At 40.5% G+C, this 12,887-nt stretch overlaps 1 protein-coding gene across 1 annotated transcript in view; it reads left to right on the top strand.

Annotated features, from left to right (window-relative positions):
* ADAMTS3 (ADAM metallopeptidase with thrombospondin type 1 motif 3) overlaps positions 1-12,605 on the top strand; it is a 285,859-nt gene extending 273,254 nt beyond the window's left edge. Inside the window, exons 19-22 of the mRNA XM_040237040.1 lie at positions 483-615; positions 3,139-3,346; positions 5,304-5,421; positions 9,901-12,605. Coding sequence (XP_040092974.1) covers positions 483-615; positions 3,139-3,346; positions 5,304-5,421; positions 9,901-10,460 — 1,019 coding nt within the window. The 3' untranslated portion in view covers positions 10,461-12,605. The remainder of the gene's footprint in view (positions 1-482; positions 616-3,138; positions 3,347-5,303; positions 5,422-9,900) is intronic.
* The last annotated feature ends 282 nt before the right edge of the window (positions 12,606-12,887 follow it).

Below are 12,887 nucleotides of genomic sequence, written 5' to 3'. Positions count from 1 at the left end.
TCTTCAGGGGCAAGCAGGTTCTTTACCACTGAGTCACCAGTGAAGTCCATTCCCTTTACTGGTGCTGTCTGAACTTGAGGATTCTGCCCAGGGAAGTGCTGATCTTGTAAACATTCTCTGTCTCTCCTCCAGCTAAGGTAGAGAACTTCCCCTCTGTGTTCCTTTGCTGCCCTCTGCAGTCAATTATTGACATAGCTTTGTAGAAGCCTATGTCACTAGGTATGACATGGTTTTCCTGACTATCTTACTAGACCGTATTTCAGGATCTAGTTCATTAACAAGCATGCAGTTGCTATTTAATACTTTATAATATTTATTAAAGGATTTTTGTTGATTTAATTATTTAATTTGCTTCTGGAACTAGAGCACCTAGAACAGTGCCTGGCTCAATAAATACTTGATGAATGAAATGAATGAATAAATGATCAAATAGGTGACAGAATGAATAAAGGATTAAATCAAAAATATATTTGTCTCCCCAGGTTTCCAGTACACTAAATACGGATGCCGTAGGAAAAGTGATAACAAAATGGTTCATCGCAGCTTCTGTGAGGTCAACAAAAAGCCAAAACCTATTAGAAGAATGTGCAATATTCAGGAGTGCACACATCCACTGTAAGCATTTATTTTACCTATCCTTATATACCAAGGACAAAATGCAAGGGATTTAAATGTCATTATCTCTTTTTAGTTTTAATTTAATTTTTACTCAAAGCTAATACGTGTACCTGCTTACAGTGATCAGATCATTTCATAGAAATTATATAAACCTTTAGTCCTGTGTTTTTTAACCATATTTCTGCTTCTCACTTTTACTTCTGCTTCTCTTCTTTATTGAAGTACAGTTGATTTACAATATTGTGTTAATTTCAGGTGTGCAAGAAAATGGTTCCATTTTTTTCAGATTACCTGACTTTATGTTATTATAAGATATTGAATATAGTTCCCTGTACTACACAGTAAATCCTTTCTGCATCTCTATTTTAGGTATAGTAGTTTGTATCTCTTAATCCCATACTCTTAATTTATTCCTCCTCACCCCCCTTTCCCCTTTGGTAAGCATAAGTTTGTTTTCTATGTCTGTGAACCTGTTTCTCTTTTGTATATAGATTTGTTTGTATGCGTGTGCTGTGCTTAGTCACTCAGTCATGTCTGATTCTTTGTGACTCGATGGACTATAGCCCGCCAGGCTCCTCTGTCCATGGGGATTCTCCAGGCAAGAATACTGGAGTGGGTTGCCATGCCCTCCTCCAGGGGATTTTCCCAACCCAGGGATCGAAACCAGGTCTCCGGCATCACGGGTGGATTCTTTACCATTTGAGCCACCAGGAACTTGACTTTATCCTTCTTGGGTCTGCTGAGTTAATTACCATATGTCCAGGTTTCTCTGGTGGCCAAGAGTACCTATGACTATGAAATATAATATACCTCTCATGTAATACCTACCTTCAAATGAGAGTCACTATTGACGTCTTCAAAACTGAGTAAACTTTCTCAGTTGCCACCATTCATTCTTACTGTCAGTTGACAAATCAGGGCAATCTTAAACTCTGAAGAGCAAAAACTGCCAAGGTTTGAATTTGCTTATATTTTGGTGCAGCATATATGGGCTTCCCAGGTGGCTCAGGGGTAAAGAATCTGCCTGTCAATGCGGGAGTCACAGGTTTAATACACTAGGTTGGAGGAAAAAAAGGCAACCCCCTCCAGTATTCCTGCTTGGGAAATCTCATGGGCAAAGGAACCTGGCGGACTATAGTCCATGAGGTGACAAGAGAGCCAGACCTGACTTAGTGACTAAACAGCAACAACAACAAGCTCCGTATATACAGAAGTTTTTAAAAATGCAGAGAGAAAGTAACTTTGGAAAGGACAAATAGTATGCTTCCATTACGTTCTGACAGATTGATTAGCTGGAGGTAATCAATGGTGACAACCCTTTGGGATATATGTAATGAAGAACTCTCTGTAATAGTGTATCCATAGCTAATTTGGAGAGTGCTGGAACACTGACATTGAACTTGAATGTGTAATTTGGGAATGTCCCCGAGGAAATCTCTTTTAAAATATCTGCTTGGAAATGTTTCTATCAGGTACATTCATGGAAGCGGTTTCTGCTCAAGCACACAACTTTTATCAGGTCAATAAGGGCCTATCTGAAGAACAAAATTTTTCAAATATAATGGATATGTCAGGTAGCCTTCACAGCAACAACCATAGAGATGGAACAGTAATCTCAGAATATTAAAACATGAGTAGAGTCATGAAGTAATGAAAAAGCAGCAGCAGTCAAATCAGTTTGTCATGGCAGGGATCAGATGGATCCTTTTTATATTTCCTATGAGATATAGGCAATGGCAACTCACTCCAGTACTCTTGCCTGGAAAATCCCATGGACAGGGGAGCCCAGTAGGCTGCAGTCCATGGGGTCGCTAGGAGTGGGACAGGACTGAGCGACTTCACTTTCACTTTTCATTTTCATGCATTGGAGAAGGAAATGGCAACCCACTCCAGTATTGTTGCCTGGAGAATCCCAGGGATGGGGGAGCCTGGTGGGCTGCCATCTATGGGGTCGCACAGAGTCGGACACAACTGAGGCAACTTAGCGGCAGCAACACCCTGAGGCAAAAGTTCATTGGTATCATCTTTTTAGATTCCACATATAAGTGATATCACATGATATTTGTCTTTTTCTGACTTCACTTCCTATGATAATCTCCAGGTCCATCCATGATAGTGTATGTGGTATTATTTCCTTCTTTTTTTGATGAGTAATAGCAATCAGTATACCACATCCTGTTGACCAGTGGGGGCTAGTTTTGAAAACTACCGTCATGCCTGCATCTAACGGGAAAACCTTAAGCTGAGTTTCCAAAGCCCTCTGTAGATGATCCTTTTGGAAGAGAGAAGGTTGTTTCAAAGTCACCGGGGAGGCAGAATACCAAGGCCTAAAAAATAGAAGTGTCAGATCTATTTTTGTTAGAAAGTTCTGAGACTGCTGCATGCATGTTTCTGAAGTTGCCTCCTGGGTGGTACCTCACCCAGAGAGCAGAAGAACCTAGGCTTACGGTGCAGGAAGGGGCGCACGGTACCCCGGGGTTTCCATGGACAGTGTTAACCCCTCACCCCCACCCCCTGCAGCTGGGCGGCGGAAGAGTGGGAACACTGTACGAAAACCTGCGGCCCCTCCGGCTACCAGCTGCGCACGGTGCGCTGCCTGCAGCCGCTCCACGACGGCACCAACCGCTCGGTGCACAGCAAGTACTGCGCGGGCGACCGGCCTGAGAGCCGCCGGCCCTGCAACCGAGTGCCCTGCCCGGCCCCGTGGAAAACGGGGCCTTGGAACGAGGTGGGTGTGCGAACTCTGAGGGGCCGGGGGTGGGGGTGGGGGCGTATGTGTGTGGAAGCATGTGAAACATATTTTAATTTCGCTTCTGTATCAGGTGGGCTTGGTGTGAATGGAGAAACTCTCACATTGTGTGAAATCAGTAAGCACCTGGGCGTATTAAGAAAAAAATGGTATTTTAAAACAGTGTTTGCATGTAAGATTCATTGATGGGGGCAAACCACATTCGGGTGCTTTGGGATACAACGCTGTCTAAAAGGTGACTGATTTTCTAATATTAGTGTTGACCGCACTGTCCCTCCTAGATACGTTTCAAATCTCTAACCTTGAATTCAGGGCCCTGCCCTGTGTGACACCCCACTGCTTTGTGTGTGTGTGTGTGTTTAAATTGAGGTATAATTGATACAGCACGACCTTAGATTCAGGTGTACAACTTAATGATTTGGTATTTGTATACATTGCAAGATGATCACCAGCAATAAATAAATAAATCCCACGATAACTCTTCTTAATCTGTCTTCCTTTATTCCACCTCTTTGTCCCAGTCTGAGGAAACTGTTCACTCTTCCAAAGACCAGCTGATTGGAGCCTCCTCCCTTCTGGCTGGCTTGCCCTTCCCTTTCTGTCTATCTGACCATCTACCCATCATCATCCATCAAGGCTCAGCTTCATGGTCCAAAATACCACCTTCCAGGGGTGCCTTTTCTGCAGTCCTTCTTCTTCATTCCAAAAGCAGAAGCCTACCAGTGGCTTGCTGATCACAGCAGTGTATCATAACTCCTGTCTTTGAGCCTGTGCTCAGCACTAGACCAAGCATTTCTCAAAAAAAAAAAGGTACTTGGCTTCCCCAGTGCCCAGTTGGTGCCTGTCTGAATAACGTCTGTTTGGTGACTGGCTAAATCAGTGTCTTGGTCTGTGTATTAACCACAGATCTTTGATGTTTCTAAAGATTCCAAATAAGGAATTATGGGGCCGTAGAAGAGTGGCTAGGAGGACAGGGACTCAGAAAAGCAGATAGAGAGTGAAGGAGGAAGTGGAGAGCAGACCCAGGATGGAAGGAGCAAGCCAATGAAAGTTACCTGCACAGGACTGGAAGAACTCACCTTCCACTCTCTTCAGAGCCCTAGGACAAGCCTTCTTCCTCTACAGATCCTACCTAGATCAATAGCACGGCTGTTTCTGGGCTTAGTTTTAGAGAAGTTAGCCCCTTCCTTAAATAAATGAATTTGTGGGAATAGAATAATAGTAGTTCCAGCATAGCACATGAGTCAGTTTGCCATCTGTAAGGAAGGTGAGAGAAGGGGAAGCTCAACCTGAGGTCCGCTCCCTGAAAATGGACTCCACCGCTGGTTTTAGGAACCTCACTCCAGTACTCTTGCCTGGAAAATCCCATGGACAGAGGAGCCTGGAAGGCTGCAGTCCATGGGGTTGCTGAGGGTTGGACACGTGACCTCACTTTCACTTTTTACTTTCATGCATTGGAGAAGGAAATGGCACCCCACTCCAGTGTTCTTGCTTGGAGAATCCCAGGAACAGGGGAGCCTGGTGGGCTGCCATCTATGGGTTCGCACAGAGTCGCACACGACTGAAGTGACTTAGCAGCAGCAGCAGAAAGTGTTAACACTGTAACAATGACTTCTTCAGCATCAAATGCTTCCCAAGTGCCAGACTTATCTGCTTTACATACATTGTTTCCTGTGCTTCATTTACTCCCAAGAATTCTGTGAGGCTTTCAGAGAAAAAGCAATGTTCCCAGGGTGGTGAAGGATGAAGCCAGGGTATAAACAGGATTCTCTGTCTCCAAAGTCACTGTAACACTGCACAGCAGAGAAAGAACCCCAGAGCTATATATGCATGTATGCTTGTGTGTGCATGTGTGTGCCTGAGTGTGCACATGGGGAAAGAGAGAGGCAGTCTTGGTGGAGTAAAACGTCTATAATCATAGCCTTTGTTTCTGTAGTGTTCAGTGACCTGCGGTGAGGGCACAGAGGTGAGGCAGGTCCTCTGCAGGGCTGGTGACCACTGCGACGGGGAGAAGCCTGAGTCTGTCCGAGCTTGTCAGCTGCCTCCCTGTAATGGTAGGTGTGACACTGATTGATTTCACTGCTCTGACCATGGTTAACTTTTTTTTCTTTATTTTGATTTTTTAATTAATTCATTTATTTTAATTAGAGAACAATTACTTTACTGTGAGGGCTTTTGCCATACATCAACATGAATCAACCATAGGTATACATGTGTCCCCCCATGTTGAACCCCCTCCACCCCTCTCTCCCCTACCCTATCCCTCTAGGTTGTCCCAGAGCATCAGCTTTGAATACCCTGCTTCATGCATCAAACTCTCACTATGACCATGTTTTTGAGCTGCAAAAAAGGAGAATTTCCTTTGGGGACAAGCTCTGGAATTCCCATATACTTATTGAAAAATAACTTTAGGAAAACACACTTGAAATATTAGCCTAATACAGTTCTTTAAGATGGGTGTCTGAGGCAGTATCCCCTCCAGTTAGTTACCATCACCACTGCAGCCTCCATGGTCCCCAGTGGACGGTAATGCTGGGGTGAGGGCCGTATCACCCCATATGAAGTTTCTGTCAATCTGTGTCTCTAGAAGAAGCTACTTATTTTCTCTCTGATTTTCTTTATAACTTCACATTATTGTTAAAGGCATAATAATGCAGAATGTTATGCAATGTTTTACTAAAATTATTCAGTTGAGACATTCAGATGATAAAGGTCATTCACAAAGCCGTTTCCAATACCTGCATCCATATCCATGAAAGTGAAAGTCGCTCAGTCATGTCCGACTCTTTGCAACCCCTTGGACTATACAGTCCATAGAATTCTCCAGGCCAGAATACTGGAGTGAGTAGCCTTTCCCTTCTCCAGGGGATCTTCCCAATCCAGGGATCGAACCCAGGTTTCCTGCATTGCAGGTGTATTCTTTACCAATTGAGCCACAAGGGAAGCCCAGGAATACTGGAGTGGGTAACCTATCCCTTCTCCGGTGGATCTTCCCAACCCAGGAATTGAACCCGGGTCTCCTGCATTGCAGGTGATTCTTTACCAATTGAGCTATGAGGAAAGCCCAAATATTCAACAAATGTGCTTGCAAAATAGGCACCTTGTACCTAGGCTAAAATTTGCTTGACCTATTCCTTCAGTATTGCAAAAACAGAGTCTCTTTTCTTTATTTTAAAGTGCAGATCTTCCTCAATTTACAGGAGAGTTATATCCTGATAAACTCTTTCTGAGTTGAAAATACATTCAGTCAAAAATGCATTTCATACAACTAACTTACAGAACAGGGCTTCCAAAGTGGCTCAGTGATAAAGAACCTGCCTGCCAGTGCAAGAGATGTAGATTCCATCCCTAGGTGGGGAAGATTCCCTGAAGGAGGAAATGGCAACCCACTCCAGTTTTCTTTCCTGAAGAATTCTATAGACAGAGGAGCCTGGTGGGCTAGGGTCTCAAAGAGTCAGATATGACTGAGCATGCATGCATATGTCATCGCATGGGCACAACTTACTGAACACCATGCCCTAGCCTTAAACATGCTCTTAACACTTATGTTAGCCTATGCTTGGGCAAAACCATCTAACTCAAAGCCTATGAATAGTTGTCTGGGTACAGTATGATTAAAAGTTGTTTGCCCTGGTGATCGCCTGACTGACTGGCAGCTGCGGCTGCTGCCCTGCCTAGCATCACGAGAGGATCATTCCATTTATCACTAACCCAGAAAAGATCCAAATTCAAAATTTGAAGTACAGTTTCTACTGAATGTATATGGCTTTCACGCCATTGTGAAATCCATAAATCAAAAGTAGAACTGTCATGAGTCCGGGATGTCTGTGTAATTCAATTTGCTGTTGTAATAAATAGCATATAAGGATGGTTTCAGCTTCTATAACTCTGTCTCCTTCTTCCCTTTCTGTTACTTTCTCTACATCTGCCTGTGCGCTGTCTGTCTCGTTTTGTGTCTCCACTTCACTCTCCTCTCATTTCCTCTGTGGGTCTCACTCCCTGCGTTTGATTTGCTGTTACCTGCTGTTTGTGGGTTGCTCACGTTCTGTGTACTCCACACATGCTTTTTCCACTCACTTTTTCTTCTCTCCCTCTCTCACTCACTCTCTTTCTCTCCTAGTCTCCCTTCCTCCTCCTCATCTCTCTTTCCCTTTCCCCTTCTTTCTCTCCCTGTGTCTTCCTGACTTCTTTTTCTTCATTTCCCTGTTTTTCTCCCTGATACCCCTCATCCTTCCCTTTCTGGCACATGTGTCTAAAGGTGTCCTTCTTTCTCCTCCACTTTTATCTGTCCTTCCCTCCCCTCTCCCTGTCTCTGCCACTCCTCCTCTGTCTCTCCAGCTTCCCATCTCTTCCCTTCTTCCCCATCTCTTGTCTTCCCCGCCTTCTTTCTTTCCCAGCTCCCGGTGTCCCTTCCCTTCTGACTCTCCGTGCCTGTCTCTCTCTCTCTCTCCCTTCCTATTCTCCCATTACCTGTCTAATCTTCCTTGTGAATTATCCTTCTGCACATTTCCCTTTGATAATGTGGGGTGGCATGAACAAGTGTGACCATGAGGGGGAGACAAAGGACTTACATACTTAATCATTTTTCTCTGGAAAGTATATTTGAAAGTTCAAAGCACAAGTCAAAGCCAAAATAACAAACTTACCTACTCAGAAGCTGTAAAATTTACTGTCACTGTAATATTTTACTCTTATATAAGTGTTACTCTCAGAAGGCTAAACACTTTGTAAGCTTTATTGATCTTAATAACTGGTAGAGCTGTATATTTCTGCAAATATGCCCAATTGTCAGCAGGTATGTGCTTGATTCTCTTCCTTAATCCAAAAGAAAATATTATAGGCATAGAAAGACATAAGCATAGAAAAATAATTTGGATACAATAAGGGATTGATACTTGACATAAAACCCATTAATTTGCAGGGATTTGCAACCTAATTAGGATTACAACCTAATTCTTTTCTAGTATGAGATATTCAAATGCATCATACTGTATCATAGGTGTGTAAATGTCAGGCAAAGACAAGTCATCTTAGAGTGTAGGAAGTGTACATAACATTCCAACTCTAACAAAGGTGATCAGGTTTAATCTTCATTGGTCTTGCCAACTGACCCTCCTTTTTTGATACCCCCCTCAAACTTTAGAAAAGGGATTCAATTTCTTTGGCAAGTTATATAGCAAGTTCCTTACCTAGCAATGTAGAATTACCCAACATTACACTGTCATGGTGATTGTATTACATAAATGCCATAATTTATAATTCTTTGCATTTATTATTTGGATATGAGATCAGTATTCTGTGTTGGACTATGCACATGGGCTTTGCATAGAATATGCCCTGGAATGGCTAAAAAGAAGTACAGACTTTTTATGGACTCAATGTTTGGATTTTTTGAAATCTAATTCTTACAACTTATGATTAATAAAATTTTAAAATAATGGAAACAGTATGTACAAACACACCTACCAGGTGTTTTATAAGTGGTACTTAGTATTCTTTAAAGTACTGTCAATTAGATAAAATTAACCATGTATTATTCATAAGAAAGTTGGCACATGTTTCCCAGATTTGTGCTTTCAAATAACAAATAACCTGAGAACATTCAATGGTAAACATGAAACTATTGCTTCACTCTGGAGAATATACTCTGAATCAAAATTGTATCTTGATTTTTCTTTTAGTAATATAGTTTTAAGGTTTAATATGTTCCAACAAATCTTTAGTATTTTTTATTTTCAATTTAAACTTAATAGAGAGACTACTCTATCATAAAGACAGAACTATCATAAAATTTTTAAAGATAGATGCCTCTCTATATCTTAAAAGTATGATAAATCCAATATTCTATTTTCTAAAATCAGAAATACATTCCTAAGAAGAAAAAAATATCCTCGATCTGAAGACTCTTGATGGGGATGTGAAAGTCCTGGTCAATTCAAGTGCTTTGCATAGAGAGAACAGCTTTTTTTAGTAAATTTATTCTAATATTCATATTTTAACTCAAAGGCTTATGTGGAAAACACCCATCAATGTTAGATCTTAGTTAAATCTTTTTATATTCATAAATGATTTTCATGCTTTTCCTCCTTTTATCTATTTTTAGTTATATTTATTTTTATATTTAAAATGAAATATAGTTGGCATACAATATTCTGTCATTTCATTATGAAATGAGGACCACAATAAGTCTGTCCCCATACAAAGTTATCACCATACGACTGGCCATATTCCTTATGCTCTGTGGGACATCCCTATGGCTTATTTATTTTGTAATTGGAGGTTTATACCTCTTAATCTTCTTCACTTATTTTGTCCCTCCCTTAGTAACCACTCCTTTGTTCTCTGAATTTATGATTCTGTTTTTTTGTTTTATTTTATTTTTTTAGATTCCGCATATAAGTGAGTTCATACAATATATATCCTTTTCCATCTGTCTTATTTCACTTAGTATAATGCCCTCTGGCTCCATGCATATTGTCCACTGTTTATGTTTGGACATATGTCTTATTTTATTTTTCTTTGAATCTCTGTAGATGAGCCATGTTTGGGAGATAAGTCCATATTCTGTCAAATGGAGGTACTGGCACGATACTGCTCCATACCAGGTTATAACAAGTTATGTTGTGAGTCCTGCAGCAAGCGCAGTAGCACCCTGCCACCGCCGTACCTTTCAGAAGCTGCTGAAACTCATGATGATGCTCTCTTTAACCCCAGTGACCTCCCCGGATCTCTAGTGATGCCTACATCTTTGGTCCCATACTATTCAGAGACTCCTGCTGAAAAGAAGAAATCTTTGAGCAGAATCTCTTCCACAGCAGGTCCAAATGAGCATGCTGCTTTCAGGCCAAACAGTAAATCCAGTGGTGCTAACTTATCCCAGAGACAAGCACAGCCAGCAGAAAATAAAACTCTGGGACCGGCCTCCCCACCCACCAAGAGTGGCCACCTCAGTTCATCTCCACAACTGGCTGCTGCCCCCTTCCTTGCAGCCAGTGATTCCATAGGTGCTTCTTCTCAGGCAAGAACCTCAAAGAAAGATGAAAAGCTTATTGACAAGAGACGTCCGCTAAGGTCATCCACGTCGGAAAGATGAGCAAGTGAAGCCAAAAGGCTCGACCTCGGTGAAAAATCTGGAGGACCTGCCTCTCTCCATGGTGCATACAGCTTGTTTAAAGTGGAACTCTCCATAAATCATCAGCTCATTTTCTCTGTGAGTGGAAGAAAAAAAAAAGTGCTGGTTCACTTTCTCGTTGCTTTCGTCCTCCTTTTGATCTGCCTCGACTCATTTACCAGAATTCATTGGAAGAAAGCACCAAAGATTATTGACTGGAGGAAAGTTTGTTAGGCGTGTGGGTCATTTTCTAAAGCAGGAAAGGGCCTGGAACCAATTGTGCATATCAGCTGATTTCTTTTTAATTTTAAAAAATTACAGTAAAAAGAAAAAAGAGATGCCAATGGTTTACACTTTAACAAAAAGTTTTGGAGCAAAGAATCCTTAGACTTGTATTCCTATTTATCTATATTAGAAATATTGTATGAGCAAATTTGCAGCTGTTTGTGTAAATACTGTATATTGCAGAAATCAGTATTATTTTAAGAGATGTGTTCTCAAATGATTGTTTACTGTGTTACATTTCTGGATGTTCTAGGTGCCTGTCATTGAGTATTGCCTTATTTGACATTGTATGAGTTGATTTTCAAAAGAGAATATTACAGAGAAGTTAGAATTGCAGCTACTGACAATACAAAGGGTTGTGTTGTGTGGTTTTGTTTGATCAACAATGTGACACGTAAATTAGAGAAAAAGAATAGATAAGCTGCAGATATTACCTTCCATCCTTTAAATAAAGAAGAATAAGATTAGTGTCTTAGCATACTTGTAGTCACAGGGAACAGAGACCAGTAAATGAGCCCATGCAAGACAAAACAGAAACCTTTCTACCAGGGCTTCAATAGACACCATTGATTGTCTTCTGTTCTTGTGTTGTTTTTAAATGTCTCATTGTTGACATATACAAATGTGTATACTCAATGTACTGTAATAATAATGAAAAATGTTCTGAGATCATTTGTAGGTTGGTAGCTGAGAAAAGCATCATGAAACTAGATTAACACTCAAATAGAGTAGGGCTGTAGGGCTCTAGAAGCAGGTTCAAGAAAGTATTTGTCAATGGTTGCGATATTTATTTTCCGCATGGTTCATATTCACATGCTCACAACCACAATGCATCTGACTGCAATGATGTGCTAGTAATTTATGTCAGTGATCAGTTTACTTACAGTGAAGCCAGAAATTCCAGGGAGTAGATGTAAAGTATCTGTATATAGAATTCAGAACTGAAGATATTTATTAAAATTTGATTTTTTTTCTTCATAGTATTTTTCTGTACTAAATATTTACTCTAATACCAATGGCATATTTTGGTAAACTAAAGAGACATAATTAGAGCTGCATGCTTTGTTCTGTACATAGAGGAGAAATTTAAGCAAACTAAAGCAGCCAAATCAAAGAACTAAATTTGAAAATTGATGTTATACAAACCTTTTGCAATTTTAGAGGAGCTGATGCAAAGTTGGTAACTTGTTCCCCTTCAGTGAAACATAAAATTGTATGGGCTCAGACAGCTAGCTGTTTAATGAAATAGTAAATTAGAAACACCAGAAAAGAAGTATGTGAAAGAAATTAGTATTTCATGAATTACACTTTAAAGGAAAAAAAAAAGATAAATGTTGTCAGCATAATGATTTTGAAGTCAATTTCTGAACCATCTAAAAATACAGTTTGCAAACTAAAATGTAAATATGTTAACCTCTCAACACAGAGAAGGTGCAAAAACTTTTTGCATTTTAACCATGGTAAAAATAACAGCTTCACCTATTGACTCTATACCTCTAAAGAATCGCTGCTACTTGGTGCAAGAAGGTCAAATGAATTAGGTGAATTCCAGATTGTAAATCTCTGAGCCTCAAGCAGAAATCTTTTTTTTTTCTTCCCTAAAATTTCAGAATGAAATTCTCTCTAGTTCGCTTGCGTGTGCATGCATCTAGTCCACAGGGGATTACAGAGAAAGCTGGTCACACACAGACACCTCTCATAAAGATGTATATATTCGTTATACTTCTGATCTTTGAGCTTCCTTTTCTACTAAGCGAAGAATTCCTTTTTATCAAAGTGTACACTACTGATGCTGATTGTTGTATTGGGAGCACGTAGCAATAAAAATGTTAACAAAGTATAGACCTGGCTCAATTGAAATTTTTATCATTAGATTCATCACCGAGTAATGGTAACCAAGTCCTTTCCTGCTACAAAGTGAAAGTGTCAAGTTCAATTGCTACTTGTACTTTCTCCAAAGGGGCTCAAAGAAAGTGACAGGGGCTCTTCTTTTCGCATCAGGGTGCATCATACTTATTTTTTACAAAAGAAAATAAGAGGCTGTGAGGTGACTTTTTTTGGCCTAAATCCATTCCACAGAACTTGAAGAGAGAGAAAGTGGCAATAATGCTAATGGGATAAGAA

Source organism: Oryx dammah, unplaced genomic scaffold, assembly GCF_014754425.2.
Source record: "Oryx dammah isolate SB20612 unplaced genomic scaffold, SCBI_Odam_1.1 HiC_scaffold_3, whole genome shotgun sequence".
NCBI lineage: Eukaryota > Metazoa > Chordata > Mammalia > Artiodactyla > Bovidae > Oryx > Oryx dammah.
The sequence above is the reverse complement of the archived record's forward strand: the minus strand, read 5'-3'. Positions and strand labels throughout refer to the sequence as shown.